At 36.3% G+C, this 25,871-nt stretch overlaps 1 protein-coding gene across 13 annotated transcripts in view; it reads left to right on the forward strand.

Annotated features, from left to right (window-relative positions):
• The window catches only part of ADGRB3 (adhesion G protein-coupled receptor B3), a 452,569-nt gene that overhangs the window by 344,373 nt on the left and 82,325 nt on the right, over window positions 1–25,871 (forward strand). For all 13 annotated transcript variants that reach the window (XM_048298456.1, XM_048298463.1, XM_048298464.1 and 10 more), the window contains 3 exons: window positions 11,488–11,614; window positions 13,228–13,331; window positions 16,066–16,168. In XM_048298456.1, the coding sequence (XP_048154413.1) occupies window positions 11,488–11,614; window positions 13,228–13,331; window positions 16,066–16,168 (334 nt within the window). The remainder of the gene's footprint in view (window positions 1–11,487; window positions 11,615–13,227; window positions 13,332–16,065; window positions 16,169–25,871) is intronic.

The following is a 25,871-nucleotide window of genomic DNA, read 5'->3' on the forward strand; positions in this document are numbered from 1 at the left end:
GACATGAGGTGGATTCATGACATTCCCTGCATACTATACATGCACAGACAATAATTGCATCTGCTCTCATTATGTAATTTCTAGGAGATATATTCTAGCTAATAAGTTTCATGTACTAAGTAGTCTGTGTATAATTCAGATCAAGTAGTGTAATCCAAATTAATTGTATTCTTTATTTATTGCACTTTTAAAACATCAAGTAGCGTGAGAACATAACAGAATGCAAATTACTTCAAAATGTAAGAAGGCTCTGTAGCAGTTTCTCTTTGCAATACTATGTCTGACTGAAGGGAAAGGCATTTCAGATTTGGAGTTTTCAGCTAAAGCATGCCACATCTATGTGACACACCACAGACAGACAGACATCTTGTGATATGCCTGTAATGACAATGAGAGTTGATTCCACTCTGCAAAAACAGCAACATTAACTGAATAATTTTGCTGTATATGTTTTAGATACATATATTTTCAATATCATAAGTGATACAGTGTTGTAAACATCAAAAGTACTGCAAGCATCTCTACATCTATGTGGAGATAGAAGGAAATAAGTATAGCGCTGTATTTGGTTGTATTTTCTTTTGAACCTGTAAGTAATTTACCTTCATATTTTGTTTTTGGCCTTCAGTCCTAGGGCTGATCTCTGCCTTATGTTGACATTCAGGATGACTCTGTCTGTTCTCTCAAGGCTTTCAGATGAAAGCTATATAATCATTAGTGTATTAACACTGATTATTGCAGGACACTTTTTTCAGTCCTTTTCTACCATATCTGAAGGCCGAAGACTATACCAACTTTGTCAGTGGACAGAAGACAATCCCATTGTTACAGCTCTTGTACCTGCAGAGTATTGATGCTGTTTCCCATCAGGAAGGCACACACAAACAAAAAATTTCTCAGGAGATGGAAGTGGATAGGCTAGTAATCTTCACTCATTTGTTCAGACAGGCACTTTTTTGGCACCTACTTCAGGCACATACTCCCCAACACCTCCTCTATCCCCTTTTTTTAGACTGTGAAAAAAAGCACTTGTCCAATCTCTTAACCAATTTATTCAGTTTTTAATGCCAGCAGTCACATTTGTCTAAACATTCTATCTGGCATGTGACTAGCTGAAGTGGATTTACCAGAGGAGTAAGAGGACTTAAATCCCGTATTTTTCAGTGCAGTAAATTTTTCTGAGACTTCCAGATATACTGTCATTACAAATGCAAATTATCTGTTGTATTGTGAATGCATCAAACATATTGTACATGTGCAGATTAAATTTGAAGCATGTCCACAGAATCCATTTGTGGGTCTTGAGGACCACAGTGGCCTCCTCTGCAATACATGCCCTTTTACTATAGAGCAGCCACAGTCCCTAGGTACATAAAGCTCACTGTTCAGACATGGCACAGTGCAGACCACCACTCTTTCCCCAGAGTCTGCTTTCATGTTTTGTGCAGTGTGATGCACATGTACTTCTCCCATGCACTCCTAGCCAAAACCTCAGTGAAACACTTTAGGTGTTATCTCCAGAGATTATTAACGTCAGCTGGTTTTTTTTTTTTAGGCAACACTACCATTACACAGGTGTGAAGTGGTATTAAAAACAAATCGGTTAGCTGTAGTTTACCTTTTTGGGCAGTTGGTTGGTAAATAAAAACACTCAGATTCAGATGAGCAGTACCTCACATGGCTTGACGCCAAAGAGGCTACATTCAAACCATTTTGAGATTGGAAGCTGAGCAGACACATTAAGTCCTGAGGTAATAAACCTGACCAAAAGACAAGAACCTCAGGGCTAAGACTAACTTAGAAGAGACTAAAATATACACTAAGGAGGTGTCTCTTGCATCTTCTTTTTCTTTAACAAGAGAATCTCCATTCTTTAAGTCTGTACTTGACTTTTATTTGATTCTGTAACCACAGTGATATTCCCACATCTTAAAATAAAAGTGAAAATTGTTAAGACAAAAAAGATGCATCACTTTATAACGATATAGAAATTAGGTCTGTGAATTATAGAGTTTTCAATATACACCTTACATCTACCAGCTTAGCGACATCTGAATTGTTTGGTTTTGGTTTTTAACCATATCATAAAAACTATAAAAAAGCTTTGTGTTTAGCTGTACTGCATTAGATTTGCTCTTAGTTGGGCATATATAAAGTCACTGCATCTCAACTGCGTGCTCAGATTTGTTGCATTGCCCCATTTTAATTTTTTCAGTTATTATATGAGATAGGGAGATACCCACCACTCAATCCTTCATGGGCTTTGCCAGACCCCCTCTCCAGCCATTGTACAACTCTGGAGAATCTTAAATCCAGAGGTTCTTATGAGTTCTTTGTTAATCTGTTTTGGCCATCAAATCTTTCTTCTACCATGCTCAGAAGAACCTTAGCAGCAACTCTCATCAAGGTACTTAAGCAGGTCATCTCTCTGTCAGTCTTGACTGTGGCCTTTACTTAATCATAAATTGGCTGGTACATAAAACGTGGACAGCACATGTATGAAGAGGTTTTTTTCTAATAGTTCCATGGTTAGAAACCTCACCAAGGATGGGAGAGACACAAGGTGAGGTCTCATCATTGCAAGATTCAGAACATTTTCAAGAGGAATGAATCTCTGTGCTGTAAGAATGAAATCTCCATGCTATAAGAATGAAATAGGCATTTTGGAGTACGGAAGATACTCTAATTCCCTCTATTCACCATTAGTCCTAGTCTTTCCTATTATAACTAAATATTGAGTATCTCAAAGGGAAAGACTACTTTGTTTTACATTCTGTAGTTAAGGTTTTTGCTGAAGAGAAAGTACCTAATCAGAGATGTTAAGTATCAGTCCCTACAACCCCTTGTCACCTCAAACTGGCTAATTACTACGTGTCCAATCTCAGTCAAGAGCCAATAGCAAGCTACATGCCTTCGTCCTACTGAGGTATTTGTATCAAATGTGTTTTTAATGTGCAGCCTGATAACCAGTAAAAGATTTGGTGCAGATTCAGTCAGGATGCATGCTGACTCACCAAAGAGAGAATAGGGAGATAAGGATTACTCTTATTGAAACAGTTGTTAATTGGCCAGTCAGGTACAAAAGATAACATCTGATCTAAAGAAGAGACATCTCTAAGGAAGAAAAAGAATACTTATTTTAATTAAAAGGGGTGGTCAGATAATCTCCCAAATAAAAAAGAAATCAATGAATTTGAAGAAAAAGAGATTAGATCTGTTTAAGCTTCTGGGAAGGATTTACAAAAAAGGACTTGTTATAAAAAGCAAGTGTCTTACGCAAGAAAAGGACATAACCTAGGGTCTAACATATAGAGAAAATAGGACTCTTCATAAACTGAATTCTTAAGAAATCTTGCACACTAACAGCTGGATAAAAGGGGAGACATAATCTCCATGTCAGTAGAGCAAATGTCAGTTTTATTTTGTTTTGTTTTGGTTTTGAGTTATAAACATTTGTAACTGTGTCCTATTTTTTGATTGGTTGGTTGTTTTATCTCAATCTGGCTTGAGTTAAGTTTGTTTTCAAAGTGTAAGGAGACAGAAAAATGTCTTTACTCCTTTCTTTAAAAATTGTATACTAAGGCAATAATTTACCTCCAACTGCCATAGCCCACAACATGTTCTTCAGAGAACCCATGGGTAACAGTTGTAGGATACACAGTAGGATTGTGTAAGAGCAGCAGGTGGTATCACAAGATACAGGGGAGGAGATGCTGACAACTATGAGGGTTCTTAGTCATGCAGCTAAGATATGAAGAAACAAATATCTGAAGGACTTGAGGATCTTCAGAGAACGTGTAATACTGGTATTTGAATGATCAATCTGCAGAGTAGGTAACACTGAATGGGGCAGGAACTGGAATGCAGATGCCAAACCCTGTCTCTTCCCAATATGCCTACAAAGTCCATGCTTTGCTTTACCTTCTGGTCCAATGCATAATTCTACTTCAACAAGGGGTGAGGGTACTCTTACACTAGAATATGCTGTAGTTTGGGGTTAGGTCATGTGCTGCAAATATTTATCTATTCAATACCCCTCAAAAACAGCAGGAAATTGAACTCACCTCTTCTATCTCAGAACCATTGAGCTGTGAGATAAAATATCCACTGTCCGTCTTCGAGGTGAACCTAACTTGAGATTTTGAAAGGTAGTGTGTAAGCATCTAGCTCCAAAGGAGAGCTCAGCTCTCTTATGCATCACCAGAGCAATGAGCATCATTTCAGGGTCTGATCACTTAACATATTTGCTTCTGCCATTCTTATTTTGTGGCTTAACCTTTTTCATAGATTATGGTCATATATCTGGTGCCTAATCCAAAGCATGCACTGAGGAGGTTGGACATGTACTAGTTTTAGTTATATCTGCCCATATAATGTAGGATAGCACAGGATGTTGTAACAGTAACACTGATGGAAGCAAAATCTCTTTTCTTCCCCTCACTTCTGTTTCACATCTGTTCCTCTCCCTGCTGGTCATGCTGGCCTTGAAACTTAAACTAATGATACTGTGCTTTATTGCTTGTCTTTTGGAAGAAACGTTAACAATAGATACCACCCTCATCCAGGCTTTGACATTCTTAATTTCCAGGACAAACTTCTGAGCCCCTAACCTTTCCCAGCCTCCAGCAATAGACAATTTACAAGGTTCCTTTTTGCTAGGAGTCCATGTGAATAATATAACAGTATGAAAGATTTTGTAGGTTGATCAATTGGAAAGCACTACATGACAATTTTTCCTTACTTCGCCATAAAGCTACATACATATTTATAGTCTAAACAAAAGAATATGAAAGATTTTACTGATTTTGTGAGGAGTGTGTTGCATTAAGAGTACAGAAATTTGGCAGAAAATAAATGCTATTACTTTCCAGCTAGTCCTCAGAGATCAAAGGGGTTGGGTGCAGCTAGGCTTAATTTCTGATTATAACCAATTCAGTGCTGTAAGTCTGATTGCATTCAATGAGATGCACCAGTACTGTGGGTATCATTCTCAATGGCAGATTCACAAATTGTGTGGTTTACCAGTTCAACACTATAAATCTGGTCAAGGTCAATAAGAACTTTCATGAACAGATTCACAAGTAATGTGGTTTACTGCTCAAACACTGTAAGCCTGATCGAGTTCAATAGGAACTTTCATGAACACAGATTCACAAATAGTATGGTTTGCCAATTGTACACAATAAGTCTGGTTGAGTTTGATAAGAACTTTGCTTCACATAGTTTCTAAGAACTCGACAAGATTTCCTAGACAAGATAGTAAGGGACAAGATAACTTGGAAGGGAAGTGGGGCCTCTTGTCTGCTCCAGTCATTCTGGAGGTCCATGAGGAAAGAAGACGTAGTTCTCAAAAATTCTAAATAGATACCAACATCCTTTGGCAGCGTGTACTGCCAAAGTCCTTCAACTGTACTTTCTCCGAGACCATCTACAAAGGCAGACAGAGATAAAGCTATGGAACGTGATAGGTCTCCCTCCAATTTTTTTGATGCACTGGTACTCATCTTCTTAGGAGATTTTTTCTATAATTTTGAGAAAGGGAGGAAAGTGTTCTTATTCAAATGCAATCCACTAGGCTTGTTAAGATACAGAAATAGAGTTGAAGGATTGTGGTTTTCCAATGTTGTTCAAAAACATGAATGAATCCCATAACTCAAATAATGATAAGTCTGTGCAGTAGCAGTAGTACAGAGGACCACTAATCAAGAACTATGCAGTAGGAGGCAGGAAACGCCTAGTATTTGTTTCATCCTGGTTTGGTCATATAATTTATTTAGAATTTCTTTTCATTTTGCACATTGACACACTTGCAGTAGTCTGATAGAAGGGCAACTATTGATTACAGCACAGTTCAAACATATGGTGTGCTAGATCATGCCCTAAACTGTATGGACAGGGAAATACAGGAAGTAATAAAATAATATCACAAGCACTAATATGCACTTCCACAACTCTCCTGTTGATGAATCATTTATTTATAGTAGCCAAACAGATAACGAAGCCAATTTTTGGTCCATCCAATGGAACTTAACTTTAAGTTGTACATTATTAGAAAGTTGATCTAACAATGTATGCTTATAACTACAAGGGCTCTGTTACAAATCCTACTCTTTAGGGTTTAATAGCTCATCTAGTTTAAATCACATTAAAATAAAATTTGGTTTCCAGCCCAGATGCACATTTTTTTTACAAAACAATTATTCATATAGGATTTATGTTTAATATAAAGATCAGCGAGAAAATTAAATTTTCAAAGACTTCTATTTTCTTTGACAAAAAAAAGATATTCACAAGTACGTCTTTGAGGACAATTGAACAATTCAGTGTCTGAATTGGAAAAGTGGCCTTAGTCTTTAGGAAAATGAACTCCCTATAGTAACCTGGTTGGAGATCCAATTGCAATATATTCATCACCCAGCTCATTCTTCTGATACCACACAAATGCAGACATCCTTTGTTGGACATTTGCAGTATTTTAGACATAGTCATAAGGCAGTTGGTTTTGTTTATTTTATTTATTTTCATTTCCACAATTTCATGGATTGTTTTTTCTAATCATATGAGGGGAAGGAAAGCCCTAAATCATAATGACCTAATGTTAAATGTATTAACAATTTCAGGGTAAACAATACTTTTTTAAACCGCAATTTTATGTGTGACATTATTAAGGAAAGTGTGTTCATCTCTACATTTTCTTTGTCCTATTTCTTTTCTCTTTTTCCTTTATATTACTTTTTTTTTTTACTTTAGGAAAAACTGTGGCCATAAACCAGATGTTGCCATATACTGCTGATAGGAATAAGACTGATCACGGAATAAATTGTGCATGCTAAGAGTTAGGTCATGTCTCAGATGTATGAACATGCACAATGGAAAGGAGACTCCTGCAGCTGAGCCTTCCCTATGACTTCCCTGGGACTTTAGGTCCAGGTGTAAAGAAGCAAGCAGGTGTTGGAAGGACTTTATCTTCATTAATGTGCCAGCTAGCACTTCTGAACAGACACAGTGATATATATAACCTGCTATTCATAAGGGCCATGAGCTTCTTTCTCGCCTTTTGCTAGGCTAAAAAAATTTTATGTCTGCATTTTCCATGTGCTTCTTATCATTATATGTCATTTCTTTACTGTGAATGGAGTTGGAATACTGAAGTCTGTCCTACAGGAAAAACAGCACCTAGTTGAACAGAAAAGAAATTTATAGAAATGTACATACACAAGAATTAAGAAGAATTAAAATAATCTCAGCAGAAATATTATAATTTCTTAACTTGTGTAGTTTTCTTTCTACAAAGCTGTAATTAAATACTTAAATAACAGATTCTTGCTGTATTTAAGTAATATAACTTAATGGTCAAAAAGCTTTCTTATCCTAGTTTAAACACAGTTATCAATCAGCAAAGAAATGACTCAAGTAGGCTACCATCATAGATGTGTAGCAAGATGTCAGCTCTTTGTTTATTATAAAAACCCAAGCAACTACTTGGATCACTAGTTGCTAGTCTGGGAAAAAGTGTTCACTTAGGTGTTGTTAGCTTCCTTTGTCTCACAGAATCTCAAAAAAAAAAATTAAATCTTTCATTTGAAAAACATTTCTTCAAAATAAGCTAATAAAGTATACAGTGTATGGTATGAGGTGAAGTCCTTTATTAAGTGAGTCTGATAACAAAGTCAAAACTGATTTTTATACGTCAGGAAGTTAAAGTGAACAAACCTATGCAATTAGTAAGAGATATATACTATTAATTATAAAAAAAATCAATAGTAAGTGACTAAATGTGGCCTGATTGTCAGTCTTTGTCAGATAGGCAATTGTGTCATGAGTGAGTTTTTTGTTTTACAAAGATGGTCCTGTCTTATAAACCACATTTCAATTTTGATGTCTGAGGTAGTAAAAACATTGTTTTCAGTAGTAAGCATAATTATGCAATATAGTATAATACATTATCAAAGAGTAAAACTCACTTTTTTTTTCCTTCTATATAATACACAATTCAAATAATTTTCGTACATCATTTGGCCATCATTTTTGTTGCATAGAACTAAGAAGTTCACCTTAAACTCTGAAAGAGTACTGAAAAGACTCTCCAACATTCCACTAGCTGTAAGATTACTCACAGAAAGGCACACTTACAGATAAATATTGGAGCTGAGGGTGTTCTTGGTGCATATGCCATATTAGCCATAGATTTTTAGGCCCAAGTTACATCCTATTTAGAACTTCTCCCCCTACTTCTCTAATTCCCCTGCTTTTTTCCCTGCCTCAACTGCAGGATGACACAAGATCTGCAATGGTGAATCTATGCTTCTTGGGAATTCCTTTGCTTCTATCATGGGAATTCTGCCAGGTTGATTAAATCATCTGTAGCTCAGTAGAAGAGTACAAAAATTGCCAATAATGGGCATGAACCTACATCTATATTTGCTACATATTTTCAATTCAATAATTTCCCTTGATATAAATAGAACATGTGTTAACAGTACCTGTCACTCCTTTATGGCTTTCTGCATAACAAGAAAGATCCATAGGAATAATAGGTGTCCTTTTGCATATTCATATAATAACCCCAAATGTTAGACACATAGTCAAAGAAAATCACACCAAAAAGGAATGAAACTTCTAAGCAGGAGATGGATTCTGATTAGACAAGAAGAGTTGCATTATATGAGGGACAGATCATAGATGGAGGACTTCATAAAAAGTGTTGCATTGAGATGTACTAAATGCATTTATCCGTTTTAATTCCATATTTTCATTCCTTATTTTCTTTATACCTAAAACCATATTGTTACTTTATGTCAACAAGTCAAAATTACCAGCATCTCTGAGGGAATTAGTAATCATGCATTTGCTGTTCTGCTGACATAAGCCTCATGTAACAAGTTGCAGTCACACTTTTGTTCTGTTCATTACTTGGTCTCCTTCATGGACTTAGTGTAACATTAGGTGCAGCTTCTGTTGGCCGTAATTTCAACAGATTACAAATATATTTATTAATTAGGCTTCTTTTTCTTTTTAACTGCACTGATTAGAAGAGAGAGAACAAACTTATTTAATGAATTTTCATCTGCAACTTATAAAAACATAATGCTGTTAAGCAAGAAAATAAAGTGTGTCACTGAAAAAAATGAACAACAAAATGTTAGAAGTGTCCATGTTTGACTGACTCTGCTCCTGCCATTATGTCTTATTTTGGAATCCAATTAGACTGCTTTGTTTGTTTCAGATTGATTTTGGAAATTTTACAAAATTTTGGGTAGTACTGAAAAAGTTTTGCAAAATATGTAGTGTATTTGTGGCTCAGCTACTCTGTGACTGGAAAGTTGTATTTGTGCAAGTGACTTGAAGAACTGAATGAGCCAGTCTAAACCTGCTGGACTGCCCATGATTTATAGTACTTTAAATATAATTATACTTTTAACAGATGCTTTGTTTTAAACTAAACTGGTGTCTGTGATTTTATAATTAGAAGTTGTTTAACTCTCGTGCATTGGACACCATCAGCAAGGATTTAGTGCTAACTGGATCAATTGTGCATCCAATGCTTTTCAGCATAAGGTGAATTCAATTTATTAAATCTTATTCTCAGGATGAATAATACCATCCTTTGCTTTTTAAATATGTCAATTTCTCTTAAGCTATCAATCCTTAATATTTAATCAGCAAAGATAAACGCATTTCATTTGGCCTTAACTGTGTGTCACAATAAGAGAAGAGACAAGAAAGCTAATAAAATAAATTGGTTTAAGTTATCCAGAAGATAAGGCTTCTGAGTTTAAAATATGTAACTATATTTTTCATAGTGGATGTTGTTTTAGCCTGTGGCCCTCTGAAAGACACAATTTGTGAGGGAAAGCTAATAAACTGCTTTAGTGGCTTGAAGAATTGGTCATTTTCTCTCAATTGTTTCCCTCAGTCGCTGTTTGTTTTGTTTATTATAGGATTCTGTTTCGAAGACAATAGTGTGTAAGGGTTACATCTGGTGTGTTCAAAAACTAGTGGCACAAAATGCTGAGGTGGCCTGGGGTGAACTGCACTCTGAGAGCAGGCTTGGGATAACAAATTGCCTTTGCATGAGGGCCCTGGCATACAGAATCACTTACAGAGGTGTGTTGTCAAGGCAGAAGAGGTGAACCAAGGGTGGTCACAGGGACTGGAAATTATTATTCCCCCACCTTGTTTCTTCGACCTTCATTTTTCTTTTTTTTTAAGTCATTTAGTGACCTGAGGTGAAATGGACAGGAATTGACAGCACACATGCTGCTGCTGGCAGCAGAATCACTGCAGTTGCTCCTTGGACATGAAAGGAGAGGAAAAAAGATGAAAGAAACCCAGTTGTTCTCTAAATATAACACATGTAAAGATAATATGTTTGCTTTAGTTGAAACCAACCCCTTTTTCCTGTAGAAAATGTTCCCCCCTCTCCCCCCCACCCCCCACTGCAGTTCAGGAAAACAGAGAGATGATTTTTTGTCTCTCCCTCTCCTTCTCCTTGCTTGCACAAAGAAAACGTGGGTTGATACCATTTTTATTGTTCTGCTGGGGTGGGTTTCAGACCTCGCATTAGCATATTGAATGTCTAATTGAATTCGGGGGCTGTGTTAATCATCTTGTTTTGTTTAGGGGTGGTTGGTGAAAGGTGCCAGCAAACGATTGCTTTGGCTTGGGGTTAGCTTGGTGCTGCCACCCCAAGTAAAAGAACGAGTAGGGAGGGAGCCAGGGAAAGGCGAGTTGACTGAGTGATGTCTGGAGGGCGAACTCGTGTGTCTCTTTGGTGATGTGTGCTGCTGTACTGAAATCCACCCCTCTGCTGGAGCTAAGGCAAGAGTTGGAGGCATCTGATGCTGCCGTTTCCAGGGTGAAATTTCTAAGGCTGCTAGCTAAAAACAACCAAAAAAACCCCAAATCCTCAGCAAAAATAGCAGTCAGAACAGAAGATCCGGCATCTCCCGGTCCAACTGGCATAACCCAGACAGACGTTTGAGAACCACATGCTTTTAACCTAGCCACACACACGAAAGGGGGGAGGGGAGAGGGGGGTGGGGAGTGGAAAAAGAAAGGGACCAAAAAAGACGCTGCAACTACCGAACATCACATTTCTCACAAAAGGCCAGAAACAGAGCCGGTAGGAAAAGGGGGGAAAAAAAAAAAAAAAAAAAAAGAGAGAGAAACAGAGAGAGAGGAAAAGCCTCCCCCTCTTCCCCCGATGAGTTTTTCGCAGTGCTCTGGTGAGGCTCGGAGGTGGCTGGCAGCGCAGGGGGCGGCTGCTGCCGCGGCTGGCGGGGCTCCGCGCAGCAGCGCCCGGACGCTCAGCACCGCCGCCCGGACAGCTCCGCGCCCGCCCTGCCCCACAACAAGTCCCCGCCGCTGTCCGGGAACTCCGCGGCGCGCTCCTCGCGGTCCCACTGCATTGTCTCCTCACGGAACCGGCCGTCAGGAGTAATTACCCCCATTTCCCCCACCCCCTCCTCTCTCTCTCCTTTGCAGGAACGACTCTTTGGGAACCTGGTCCACCCAGGGATGTAAAACTGTGCTTACCGATGCATCCCATACGAAATGCTTATGTGATCGTCTCTCTACCTTCGCCATTTTGGCTCAGCAACCTAGAGAAATAGTAAGTAACAAAGAGGGGGGAAAAATCCAGTTTTAATGCAAAAGGGAATGTGGGGGGTACTGCGCGGGGGGGCGGGGGGGGGGGGGGCTGGTCCAGCTTTCCTCTCAGGTATATTGCAGACGTTGCATTGAGGAATTGTTTAATATTGCAGGTAGTCAAATGTTAGTCCCCTGGTGTCTACAGTGTCTCAGATAAATGAATTCCAGATTCTGTGATATAACTAAATCCTAGTGAAATTTGCATGCTCTCAAACTCTATATTTAGAGAAAGCCTCGTAATTGTGGTGCAAATGTCTAGAAAACTTTTGTATTGAACAATTAAGGGAAGGTACAGGTCTCTATTATTCCTCTTGGTAGGAAAATCCTAGATACTGTAGTTAAACAGATTGCAGATCTGCATTGGACATTTTCAGCACAGATTTTCTATGTAGTCTGTTGATATGATGTAAGAAAAATAATCAAGTTTTCATAAGAAAGAGGGGACATTAAGTGTATAAGCAGACACTCCCAATATTATTGAATGTAAAAATAGCAGAAAAGCAAATATTTGTGAAGTTATCCTGCTAAAGCATGATTTCATTTTCCTGGTTTCGGAAACATATGAACAGACTCTTTTTAATAGCAAAGTAAATCCATTTGGAAAAAAAGTGGTTGAAATAAAATACAGCTTTCTGCCTGAGATCTGGCCTAAAAGTACATCTGTCTTGTATTCTATTTGGGTGACAAAACATATCTTGATAAATGTAATTTACAATACATCCCTGAAGCTTAAAAAACATTTTGGTAAACCAGGCATGATATCCTTTAAAACTTTTAGATCTAAATTTTTTCCATATGTATTAGCAAAACCCATCTCTATTTCAGAACATGAGCACATATACATACAGAGGAAAAAACTGACCTGATATCTGAGGGTAATAGTTTCCCTTACAGCAGGGAAAGCTAGTTTGTTCTCAAGGTCATTCATTTATTTTCATTTTTTATTATTACACAGAGTAAAAATGAAATAATTCTGAATTTTTAGGGTTTTTTTTATGAAGGCTTATGATACTGTTGCCATAGATATCCTGCCATTCCTTCTAGGCAATCATAGGCCCAAGGAAATTAAGCATGTGAGAATAGTGGATTGAAGTCAAAGTTATTAAAAGTCGGAAAGTTTGGTCATTCTGCAACAAGCATGAATCAAATTCTGGGACAAATTACTGGATGATCTTTAATATATTAGAGTGAAACCAAGCTGTTTTCTTAATGCACAGTTCTAAATATTGCTACTTCTGAAGAGAAATATGTATTTTAATTAATGCTAACTGGAGAGTCATTTAAACTTGTGCTAACATCATAGTCACCTGCTACATGGTAATATTAATAGTTTATTTTTCAAAGTATTGGGCAGGTATTACAAGGCATTTTAAAGCTCAGAGGCCTCTGAGGAATGTATTAAGCAGATCTCAGAGTTATATAGGGATCAGTTTTGGAATTAATTTGATTTCTTCTTCATAAATGATATTACTGAAACTATCTGTGACAGTTTTTCTGCTTTTTTTTTCTGTGTGACTTGTTGGTTTAATTGCTGGAGGATGTTTTTTCTTCATGGTTGTCTGTTGTAACTTACAGATCATGGAATCATCTGGTACACCCTCAGTGACCTTAATAGTAGGCAGTGGTCTTTCCTGCTTGGCCTTGATCACTCTAGCAGTTGTCTATGCAGCGTTATGGAGGTATGTAATGGGTTGAGAAAGCTAAATGTAAATACATTGTTATATTTATTTGAATTGCAGTTTAAAGAGAGCGTTAGATCCCACATTTATTGTTTGGAAAGTTAAAAGAAAAAAAAGAGGAAAATGTCGTGCATGGTTTGATGCCTAAATTTGTTGATGTGATTGATCAGTTTTACTGTCTTGGCCTGCTGATGATGGCATAGCCCACTCTTCTCTTTCTCCTCTTCAGTGTGAATGGTATTGCTCTTTTGGTGGGGTATTCATAGTGCTGAATGAAAACAGGATTCTTTTATATGATATATTTCATGTGAGACTTCTGGGCTATACCTTTAACTGCTTTTCTCCCATTTACATTCTTAAACAAAACTTCTATGTGATAAAATAAGCGTATCAAAGTGGCACATTTAGGGAGGTTCAGTCAACTGGTTTTGAGTTTATTCACATCAGTTGTAAGTTTGAATAAAGAGCACAAAATTAAATAGTCTTAAATAGTGTGGTGGTACATTCCAATGATAGATTTTCCTTCTGTTCTGAGTTTACAATATTAAAATATTATATTGACTTAAAAGTGCAATAAATACTTATGGAGTAAATTAATTTGAGAAGTAATGAGAAATAGCATGATATCTAAGTGCAGAAGAAACAAAAAAGTAAGATGAAAAGTTATGCAAAGTAATAAACACTTTTAAAAAATCAACATGGATTCTCATTTAACTTTTTTCAATAATTAAAGAGAAATAGATTCCTATGAAAGTAATAAGAAACAAGGAGATGAAACGATAAATTTTAGAGTAATATAAAATCAACCAATAAAATTTTACTTTTAGAAGTAACTTGATAATTTTACACCCATTTCTCTGTCACTCTTCTGTACCACAGAGTCTCACCGGATTAGAAATATATATAATTATTAAGAATATCTAGTTACATAAGTTATGATAAAAGACTATAAAAATTATCAGTTCTTGTCTGTCAAAACTAAGAATGAGAGTATTTCAGGATCTAATTCCCATCTGAAGAATTATAGTGTTATTTTTTCACTCCCTGATATATTTAGCACTTGGATAGAAATACTGTCATGCTCAGTGGAACTAAGCATGGTCTACTCCATGACTTAAATTAGATACAAGAAAGAAATTTTTTACTGTGAGTGTAGTGGGGCACTGGAACAGGTTGTCCATAGAAGTTGGATGCTGCATCCCTGGATGTTTTCAAGGCCAGTTCGGATGGGGTTTTGAGCAACCTGGTCCAGTGGAAGGTGTCCCTGCCTGTGGCAGGGGGTTGTAACTAGATGATTTTAAGTTCCCTTCCAACCTAAGCGATTCTATGTTTCTATGGTTCTGTGAACTTCTAAGTGGAGAGAAAATGTTATGTGTTATGGCTTTAGTCAATGCTGTGAGCTCCTGCTTGCACTGTATTTGCTCGCTCACTAAGGTCCTTTGTAATCCATGGACATTCAGTGTTGGGAATTGACCCAGGTGAATCAATAGTTAACAAGTTAGAAAGTAGCAGTGTGCTGTCTGTGTGAACAAAGGCACTGGACTTTTTGTAGTTGTTTGCAAATACATAGAACTAGCCTTAAGAATGTTGATATATTTTAAGGAAAAATGTGGATTGTGGTATCAGGTTTGTTCTGTCTAACTGAAAAAATGTAATGCTGTATCTCTTGATATGCAAGCAAAAAGGACTAAAATTATTTCCATGTCCAAAGCTCAGCATTTCTTGTGGGTTCAACAGCCTTTTTTACTACTTCCTCAGAGTCAGCTATGGGTGTACAGCTCAGGAGAAGACAGCAATATTAACTGAACTCCAGTGAGAAGCATATAGTACAGGTCATAGAATATATAAAGATATGGCATGGTCTTCAGAGGAGCTGAGCAGCCTTAACTTCCATTTATTTTAGTAGTCAACATTTACTGTTAGCAGCTCTAAAAATCAGGTCAGAAAGGTACTTCACTTGTAAACATAATCATTCTCTTTCTGTCCTGTAGCATATAAAAGGCTGTATACAGAAAAATGAAAACACTTGTACCTTGAAAGGAAATATGTGATAAGACTATTTGACTTTTTCATCTTAAATATATATGTAAAATGAATATACGTTTGCAACAGACATTGTGATGTTCACTGCTATAATTTAATCTTTCTGTACACATTTGGCTATTTTTTGGCGTTCAGTCTTATGAAGATATCAGTACTATTGGAACACCAAGATTATTGTTATCCTTATCCCAATAACGTGTTTCAAAATTCACTGCCATAGTATTATCCACCAACCTACATCTTATTTATGCATCATGGACCAGATCTTCTGTTTATGTAAATCACCGTATTTTTGCTGAAGTTAGTAATTAGGAGTGGCCTGTGCCAGCTGTGGATATTCCCAGGGACAAGCAGAGAGCATAGGAAGTTCCTGACATGAATGCATGTAAGCCCAATTATTATCAGTATAGTGTTAGAACAGTCAATGGTTTTCAAAAGAATCATTGGTAGATTATTTTTAAAATATATAAAGATACTAAGAGGAAATTGTGGAGTATCTATCAAAATATCGTAGTTCTCATGTTTGTACTGTAATAGCTCTTAAATACTCTTTCTGAGCCCATGAAAGAGAGCACCTCTCTTTCAGAGTACCTCCAATATTTAATGCAAGAACTAAATCAAAGCTTTGTGTGACTTACTAGTTGTTTTCCTTTTAGAAAAGTTGTACCTTCTCTTTGTTTTTTTTGAACAGGTACATCAGATCTGAGAGGTCCATAATTCTAATCAATTTCTGCCTGTCAATTATCTCATCAAATATCCTTATCCTGGTTGGACAAACTCAGACACATAACAAGGTATGAGATGGATTGTATTAAATTTTCCTTAAAGATTAATATTGTTGTTTTATTTGTTTTTAGCTTAAAATAATTATATCCATTTAGTCCTATACTCATAGGACTTGGTGGTTTTGGTAAAATATTAAGAGACAAGGGAAAATATTTACCATCTCTCATAGTCTTTTTTTCCCTTCCAAAAATCCCTTTTGGTATTGTTCCCTCTAGATAAGCTGTGTTCTCTGTGGTAGACTTGTGTGTTTTATAACTAAATTTCAAAGCAAAAAAGTTCAAAGGCTCAACATCAAAAGCGCAAATTCTGGTTCATTATAATAGTTGTAATAGGATTGTGCTACAGTGTTTTTGTCTTTTTATTAACACACTGGTACTCGAAAGGCAAATAGAAATTGCTTAGAAGTTAGAGTATGACTCTTGAAAATGTGCAGAAACAGACATAATAACAAGCCATAGAACTTTAGATCTCTGACTGATGTAGCTGTAAGAAAGTAATAAACCTGCATACCTTAGTTAGTGAGGTATTGCTGATTTATTAATAAATTGTTCTCCAAACATCATTGTAATTTGTGCCTCTCCTGTAGAACTGCAGGCTTGCCAGTGTTTTGAGGAATCACCCAATGCCTGGTGATGCTAGGCAGCTCTCACATGTGGCAATAGGTGGTTGCTTAAAATTAACCTTAACTACAGGATTGCTTGGAATAGAAAATAGTGTTTAGTTGGTTAACTGGGCAGTATGTGATAGAATGCTGTTAAGTTTTGGAGTAAGCAAGTGCTTGTAAAGTAGTTCGTTTTCCCACTGTGTTAAACTACTTAATGCACTGCTCATCTTAATTTTTCTGATATCGAACAAAATAATGTTCATCATCTTCTATAGGATAACTGATGTTTCTACAACACACCTGTAATTAATCATGACTTCTTTTCAAATAAGTGCTTAGCGGTTTAGCTGCCAGAAGTCTCATAAATTCAATGTGAGGCACATAGCTGTACCTTGTAAAACATATCCAAACCAAGCATAGCCATTTCCAGCACATAAGGTAAGAAAATTATTGAAGTCAAGATATTAATATGCTTTTAAAGTTTTTCAAGTGTGTAGAGGTACAAATAAACAAAATATGGATTTCCGGAAGAAACCCATGTAACTCTCACAGATTTTTTTCAGGAAGGAAAAAAGCAATGCGCTAACAACTTCAGAGTACCAGAGTACAGAAGATTAATCCTCCCTAGAATTTCAGCACTAACATACATAGTCATATATACTATTTTGTTATGCATTTCAAGAATAGATATGGTTCAGTAGCTGCAAGTTCCTGTGTACATTGCCACTGTAGAACCAGAGTTTGAGGGCATCAGAACAACTGTGTTGGATAACACCCTTCCTAGGTATGCTGGCAGACTTTCTCTGATGCTTTACTCTGGGAACTCTGAACTAAAACACACCCTTAATCCAGTTCCTTTCTATTAATGTTAATCTATTTGAGCTCACTCACTTCTGCTTCCTGAACTTCTCAAAATACAGAGATATTACCCTGGCATATTTCTGAGACCAACAGATCCAAAAATACAGATGTCAAAGGAAATAACTGACAGAAAAATACACATCACAAAGTTTATCTTTTTAATATGCAGTCTGAAAAATTACTGTAGAAGAACACTTCTTGCTACATTTGTCTTCTTTTTGAGTCCACATCTTGCTTTTGATACATTTACATTGATTTGTTTCTGAGATTTCATGATTTACTAGAAGTGAAGCTGTATGAGTTTTTAGTGTTTGAAAATTTTGGGAGAAATCTTGGGAATATTTTATTACAACAGTATAATATTCAAGTCAGCAAAAATTGTTTGATGAATAAAGGCTGAAGTAATATTTTATGGCAAGAAGATGAGCTCTTCTTCTTTTTTTAGTGTATTGGAGAAATTTGAGAAACATAATATGCCAGGTTTGGGTTTGTTTTCTCTGTTCCATTCTCATTCTTCTGTTTATACTATTCTTATATTATTGGGGCACCTAGTTAACATCCACATGATGATGTTAATATCACAGTACTGAAGCATATCCCTTTTTTCTAGGCTTTAGGTTTGCTCTGAGTTTAAATTGTCTGTAGATCTGTATTTGTGTATATTTCCTTTTTGAGTAGGTCCTCATTAATGTCGTCAAAGCTGAATTCCAGTTTAAAGTTGAACAGTGTGTAAATTAAGCATACCAAAGATGTATTTATAGCAAACAGCATATTGTTGATTTGCTTGCAGTTTGTGGTTTCCTTTATCTGTATTAAACACTTCACCAACTACTTTTATTCACTTCAATGCTATTCAATCTCCAAGAAATTTTAGTACACCCGTTGACATCTATGACAAAGAAAAAAAATACAGAGTGTCTTGGTCTAGATAAGTGCTGGTTTTTTGTTATTTTCTGTCTGGTTTAAATAAATCATAGGTATTCTAAAATGTTAGGTTTGGCTCTGCTCTTTGAAAGCTGAGTATATCATCGATGTTTTTGCAAAAGCTTCTTTTAATGAAAGCTAAGTGAGTTTGAATATTGCATTCTCTTTGGTTCAACTAAGTTCTGACTTTTTTCAGTAGAAAAGATCACCTCCCATGGGCAGAAATGGATAAAATATTTACTGAAGACATGTAGAAGGAATTTACATTCTTTCAGACTAGAATAGATTTTCCATTTCTTGTATTACCTGGTTAAACATGACTTTTTTGTCCAGTTTTAGTAACCTGAGGATACCAACTGTAGAACAGAGGTCTAGGTCAAGGGTCTTTTCAGCTTGTTTTAGAGTAGTTCATGATGGAAGTCAGGGAGAGGAGTAGGGTTTCTCTTGTAAGATTTGGATTGGGATAGCAAAAAGCCTTTTGTCAACAGCAAAGCTTTGCCTCTTTGTTCCTTCTTGGCAAAACATGCACACTTTTTTGAAGGACACAGCTGAGAAATGTTCTGCTTTTTTCATTATGTTTCCCCAAACCTTTCAAAACACAGAACTTTATTCAAAGCTTTCTTAATGTTTCAGACTGTGCAAAAGATTTCTGTTTTGCCAGATCCTGTTTTGAAGTACAGGTCACTGAAGGCTGAAATAAAAAAATATTATGTAATTAATTATGTATCTTGTTTAAATATTGTTGCTGTTATACTGTGTATGAGAAGCATATTAATTTACTTTAGTATTTCTTTTTGTCTCTTTCTTTCCACTGTTAAATGTTAGCCACATAATCATATTTAATCTTGACAATTTGCAATTGCTACACTTTAACAACTGAATTTAGTTTTAACTCTGAAATTAAGTTTCCTGAATTAAGGAAAGGTAAAACTTCTCATTTATAACCTAATTGTTCAAATATCTGTTATTTCACAAATCCTATGAGATGTCCCTAAGATCTACAAAAGCATTACATATTTACTTTGAAGAGACTGACAGGTATTTTTAGGAAATATCTATCAGTGATTTGTAGCTTTCACTGTATGATAACTCTTGCTATATTATGTTTCCTAATGTTCTTCTTGCCATCAAGAAAAATGGCTGTATTTCTTCTATATGTGGACCTTTAACACTTAAGCTATAAACTTTTACTCTGCTTCTGATCCCATTTAATGAATAGATTCTCTACCCCCCATACGTTATTGATTAATATTATGTGGACTTTTTTCATAAATTCTCTTTCCTTTTGTATACACTCAGAAAATATCCTGGTTTTTTCACAGTTTTGCCAAAACAAAAACATATTTGCTTTTTGATATAAACAATTCCTGTATATCTATTTTTCCTGTGAAGTAAACAAAGATAAATACAATTTGAAATAAACAGTAGAATTCCTTATACATATGAGAAAAAGTTAATTATTTTCTATATAATCTGATTCTGGCTATAATTAAGGGTTCATGGCTGAAGTTTGAGTCACTTGTGAGAAAGTGCCGTATTTTTAAATATTTTTTAAATGTATTTTTAAAAATGCCATAAGACTCAGTACGTTTTGTCAGCCATAGTCAGATTTCTATGTGCCTGCCATGGAAAGAAAGTGCCGTATTTTTAAATATTTTTTAAATGTATTTTTAAAAATGCCATAAGACTCAGTACGTTTTGTCAGCCATAGTCAGATTTCTATGTGCCTGCCATGGAAAGAACAGGGAATATGTTAATGCAAGATTTAGTAACCCTGATATTCTGTGTCATCCATGTTTAATTGCAATATTCAGTTTATTATGCTTACTATTTTTATTTTGAAATTAATCTCTTAGACCATACCTTAAGGGATATGAAAAAGGCCTGTCCTCATCACCATACCATAAACTGTCAGTGGCCTGACACTGTAAATAAGCAAAACCCCATAAAAATGTGTAGATAATAAGATTAGAATGTGCACTAAATAGACTGACTGGACAAAAAGAACCCACTTTTAGTATTTTTTTTTAATAGAGGTGTTAGGTTAAAAGAAACAAATAGAAGTGGAAAGAAGCTGAGAAGCCAAGCATCCCATTCCCATAGCACTCTGAAGTAGCTGACTGCGAAACTAGAGCTCCCTTAGGTTTTGAGAGACGGTGGGTGGTGGGATCCCCTGAGAAACCTGCAACTGTTCAGGTGATACTAATGCTGCCTCTAACCACGTGGCTCTTGCCCCATATCTGCCACTGACTTACAGATGCAGGCATCATGGCAATATATCTCCTAGGAAACAGCGGGGGAGACCTCAGAGCAGATGGAATGAACAGAGAAGTGATGCTAACACAGCATTAAGGTTGTGTTAGAAAATCAATGAGGAAGTAGGGAATTCAGTATGTCAAGCAGTAGCACTCCATATTTCAAGTCTTTCTGTAGAACTTCAAGGGAATACTTTCCTTTTAAGCAGTTGAAGCCTGGGAAAATATATCCGTCCATTTTTGTCAGTATCCAACTTCCAAATTAGCACCTACTCTGCTGATTGTCATCTTTTTCTTTGTGTAGCAGCTTTTTGAACAGCTGACCCAGAGAGTCTCTGGTATGGGTCATCCATCCCAGAAACACACCAGTAAATAGGTCAGAAGTCAGAGTGCACTGCACCACACGCATCTGTCTGCTTTGTGTTTTGAAACTCAGAAACAACCAAAGGGAGAAAAGCCAATTTAACTGAATAACTATTACAGGAGTAGGTCTGTTTAAGCAATGCTGTTTTACCATGCCAAATTCTGACAAAACCTGTTAACATCAGCTGAATTAACTACCTGCTTTTAGATTCTCAGGAGAACCTCTGGGAGCAGATCTTTCTTACCCAAGATCACTAAACATTGTCATTCATGTTACTGTTACCTGCCTCAGAGGAGAAGGTAACATTCTTCTCAAAAGTGCCTGTCAGACTGTTTCTCAAAATACATCAACTTTGTCATTCAGTTTGCTATATCTAAACAAAACAGACATTTTGATTGTAAGCAGGTTACAGGGAAGAAATTGGTTAGATATTAGGAGCATGTGTTCTCTGTCTCCAATCCCCAGAACCTCTTAAAAAGCTCTTTGAGCTATTTTAGAATCGCAGAATTGTTCAGGTTGGAAAATCTGTCCAACCTCATTCTCAAGGCAGGGTCAGCTGTTAGGTCAAAATGGGTTGCACAGGACTTTTTATCATAATCAAGTCTTGAAAACCTCCAGGCATGATGGCACATCTTCCTTGGGAAACTTCATCCACTGCTTGACTGTCCTCATAGTCAAAATGTGTTTCCATATAACTGGTATAGACCTCCTCTTGTTTCTTTTTATGCCTATTGTCCCTCATCATCCCACTACACATCACTGTAAAGAACCTGGCTTCATCTTGTCAATGACCTTTCTATAGTCACTGACAGGTTGCTCTTAGATGCTGTTAGCTCAGACTTTCCTGAGGTAACTCTTTGTTGTCCTACTCTTCCCAAAATTGTGTGGTTTTTCTTCCTTGATCTTCACGACCTGTTTAGAGTAGTTTTTTCTCTTCCGAAATTCACCCCCACAGCCCTAAGGAAAATAGTTCATTCTCTAACAAACACCTTTCTGAATAATTTCAATCTGTTGATGACTCAAGCAGATGTTTTTCACACCTTTTTCACACCTCTCTTTTGCCTATTTTTTGAATTTCAGTGGAAATAGAAAAGTAGTCAATGGGAAGTAGATCAATCTACAGTTAAATGTTCATGTCTTTCACTTACATAATCTTACTTTTAAGAAAGAGGAAACAATAAATGATTCTAAACAATAGTAAAAATTGTTTAAAAATGGAGTTACCATGGCAATTGACATCACAAGATTAAGGGTTTAAGTAATAATATAACAACAGCAACATCAAAACCAAGTTACTTGGTTATTTTCATTCTAATTAAAAAGTTGAATTTCTAATGGATTTTCTTATGTGAATTACCCTAAGAATCTAGGCATAGAAACCCTTTGCCACAAAAACCTAAACAGATACAGAAACACAGTAAGATTTTTTTTTGTAATAGATATCTGGTAAAATAATACATCAAAAATCACAACTCTAAGATAAGTGCTATGTAAGTCTTATGCCCTACAACAATAATTATTACATCATTACTCTTTCTGTATAACAGAATGAAACTATAGAGAACAAAATCACTTTTAAACAACTATAATTTAACAAATAATAGTGTAAATTTGGTGCAAAATACTGTCTACCTATTGTGCTGGATTTTATTTATACATCGCTACACCTCCCTGTTGGGTCTGCATATTTTTAGGAACATATGGTATGCTTTAACCTTGACATGCACTATGAAGTTCATTTGTACAGTTTTGCATTTTTTCCTTTTATTCTCCTAGGTCATGGTTTTTAGGCCCTATGTCTTGCAATCACGTCAAGTGAGAGCATTTTATCAGAAAATCACTGTTGGATTGATCTGATTCTCTGACTGGTCTGATAAGAGTTTCATTCTCATTTCCACTTCCTATCTTTTCTTCAAGGTGATGTTAAGTGAAATTTCATGGGAAGTGGGACAAGCAGTATGCAAATCTGTGTTCTAGACTGAGGCTAACAGTAAAATGGAAAGACAAGGATGATCACACGAGTTCTGACCTTTCCTGCTTTTTCTTTCTGAGAAAGAAATGGTGGTCATTGTGTGCCCAAGTCAATGAAGTCAGCATTCGGCAAGTGTGATCTGAGCATATTTATGACATGAGAGAGACCAGTGTTGGTAGACTCTCTGGATCACAGCAGGGTTTTGTCAAGAGAGGGATGCTAGCTTGTCAAATAAAGGGACTCCTACGTATGACCAGGGACCCAGAATTATGTACCTAGAGATCCTCTTGGTGCTAATGTAAAAGATATGTACTACTTCTAAATTTTAGACTGCTGCTGAAATATGACCTTTTTATGCTTGTTTTCATGGACATACATGCTTATTTTGTTGAGTCTCAGTGAGTCATACCATAGACATTAAGCCTGGTACTGAAAAATTTGACAGTAAATGTGCTCTGGTATTTTTTTCTTCTAATGGTTTTGTCAAAATTCATATCAAACTGACATTGTGGATGAATAAGTAGGTATTTTGTGGAATTTAATAGAAAATTATCCTCCAAATAATTGTTGAAAGAAAATGGTAAAGGTAAATTTATAAAGCATGCATTTGGCTATAATCATGGACATTTTTAATGAATGTAATTGTGAGATTTCCAGAACCCTGCAGGGAGGTGTACATGTTTGTAATAAAAAGGCCTCAAGCTGTTAAAACTGATAGAATTCCTGTAATGTCAAGAAAGTTCAGTTTGCACTAGACTTCTGGGTTTAAAAACAGGATGGAAAACATGTTAGTATCTCTCTCTCCTGAAGAAAATTGAAATATATCTGGCACAAGGAGTCCAGCAGTTGGAAGGAAGTATGAATAAGGTTGGCACAAAATGTTGTTCCATTAGTAAGTGATTATATATCTGTCTCTAATTAGTAGCGTGGCATATAATTTGTGCTCTATGCTTTTCATTTCATGAAAAATTGCATTTGCAACCTATCACATATTTGCTAAATAATTTCTTTAAGCTGGAAATCTAAATGGATGTATTATTCTTTAAATACCACTTAAAGTTAGGTGAAAGATTAGAAAGAGAATGGCTGCCTTAACAAGCTTAGCTGAGCCATACAGGACAGCAGAACCTGATGTGTCAGAACGTACAGCTATTGAAACCTGGGTTTTAAAAAGAAGGGATTAATTGCAAAGCTGTTGTTATTTGCATTTAGATTTGACACTTCTTATATTTAAGAGGGCTTTTAAGTCTCTGTCTTTTATTGTATATCCTCTTATGTCAAGTCAATCAGCGGTCAGGCTTGAGTGTTAGCAATTTAATTATTGCTATAAAACCTTAATTTTGACACTGCTTATCTTTTAAAGTAAATACAGAATAGTAATAGCATTTTACTGAACTGAATGATCTGACAAGGCATTGTAGTTGTACTAAAATGGAAGAAAAATGTTTTTGCTAGGAATAATAGTTAGACCTCGGTATGAAGACTATATTAAGGATGGACAAGGACTGTTGTTAGACTCAGTTTGTCTCCTGTAGTTATTCAGAAACCACAGGTGATAAAATCACTGCAGAAACAAATATGTAAGACTTAAACCTGATCAAGTGTCTACTTCCATTCGTTTCTAAAGGATTCTTCCTTTTGGAAAGAAGATTCAACAATAACACCTGACATTAGTAAAAACATTTTCTAGACAGATTTTTAAACCTTAGCAAGATGATTCAGTCACAGTCCACGAATACCTAAAGAATGTATCTGTCCTTGTTAAACATTAGCCATTAAGCAATCAAACATATCTTTTTAACTGTAGGAAATTTTCTGCCAATTGCAAATAGGAAGCGTTCAAAACTTTGAGTTGTGGCATTAATCCCAGTGCACACATTTTTCCAGTAGCAAATGCAAAGCCTGAAATGAATCAGAGCTAAGCCAAATTGCATTGCCTTGCAGTTGCCATGGCTAGGAGCATGCACACAAGTTATTGATACAGCTCATATGACACTCGTTATGCCATGATGACTTCATTATGTGTTGGAGCCTCTGGAGATCTCAGTTCATTGAAGTTTCAATATTTCAGTGGATAGGTATGATAAGCAAAGCAGAGCCAAAGAAACAAATCAGGGTGTTTTTGTCAAAGGAGCCCTTTACAGAATTGCCATTCAAGATATGTGTATGCTACACTCAGTGCAACTGGACCTTGTTATCTGTTAGTGATACACTCTCTTAGTGTTAAATAATAAGAATTCACATGGGTTTTGCTAATCTCAGCTCATGGTCCTTCTGTTCTCTATATTTAAACCTGTCATCATATGTCATCTAGAAGGACTGGTTTAGGTCACTCGGATTCACTTGTCTCCCTTAGAAATTGATGGGCAGAAATCTCCTAGTGCTATGAAAGATTAAACTTCTGGAAGGAATTTGTCTAAATGGTGTTGAAAACTAGGAAATAAAAATGGATGATTAAGAATGCACAAAACAAGTAGCCCTCCAATGCAGTCCCTAGCTTCCTACTTCTCCAAACTTCTTGTCAGGCTCATATGTAGAATACTCCCCTGTGGCACTCCAGTTCTCTCATCATGGTCTGCTAGAGGTTTTTGTTTTCTGGAGCTTCTAAAATATGAGAATTGATCTACTATAAAGCATTATCTAGACTGCTCTAAACCTGTAAGTATCAGTTGGTTTAGATATGATGCTGTATGTTCAGAGGATGGCAATGATTGCAGTGGTTGGCTCTGCA

The sequence above is a fragment of the Corvus hawaiiensis genome, chromosome 3 (genome assembly GCF_020740725.1).
Source record: "Corvus hawaiiensis isolate bCorHaw1 chromosome 3, bCorHaw1.pri.cur, whole genome shotgun sequence".
NCBI lineage: Eukaryota > Metazoa > Chordata > Aves > Passeriformes > Corvidae > Corvus > Corvus hawaiiensis.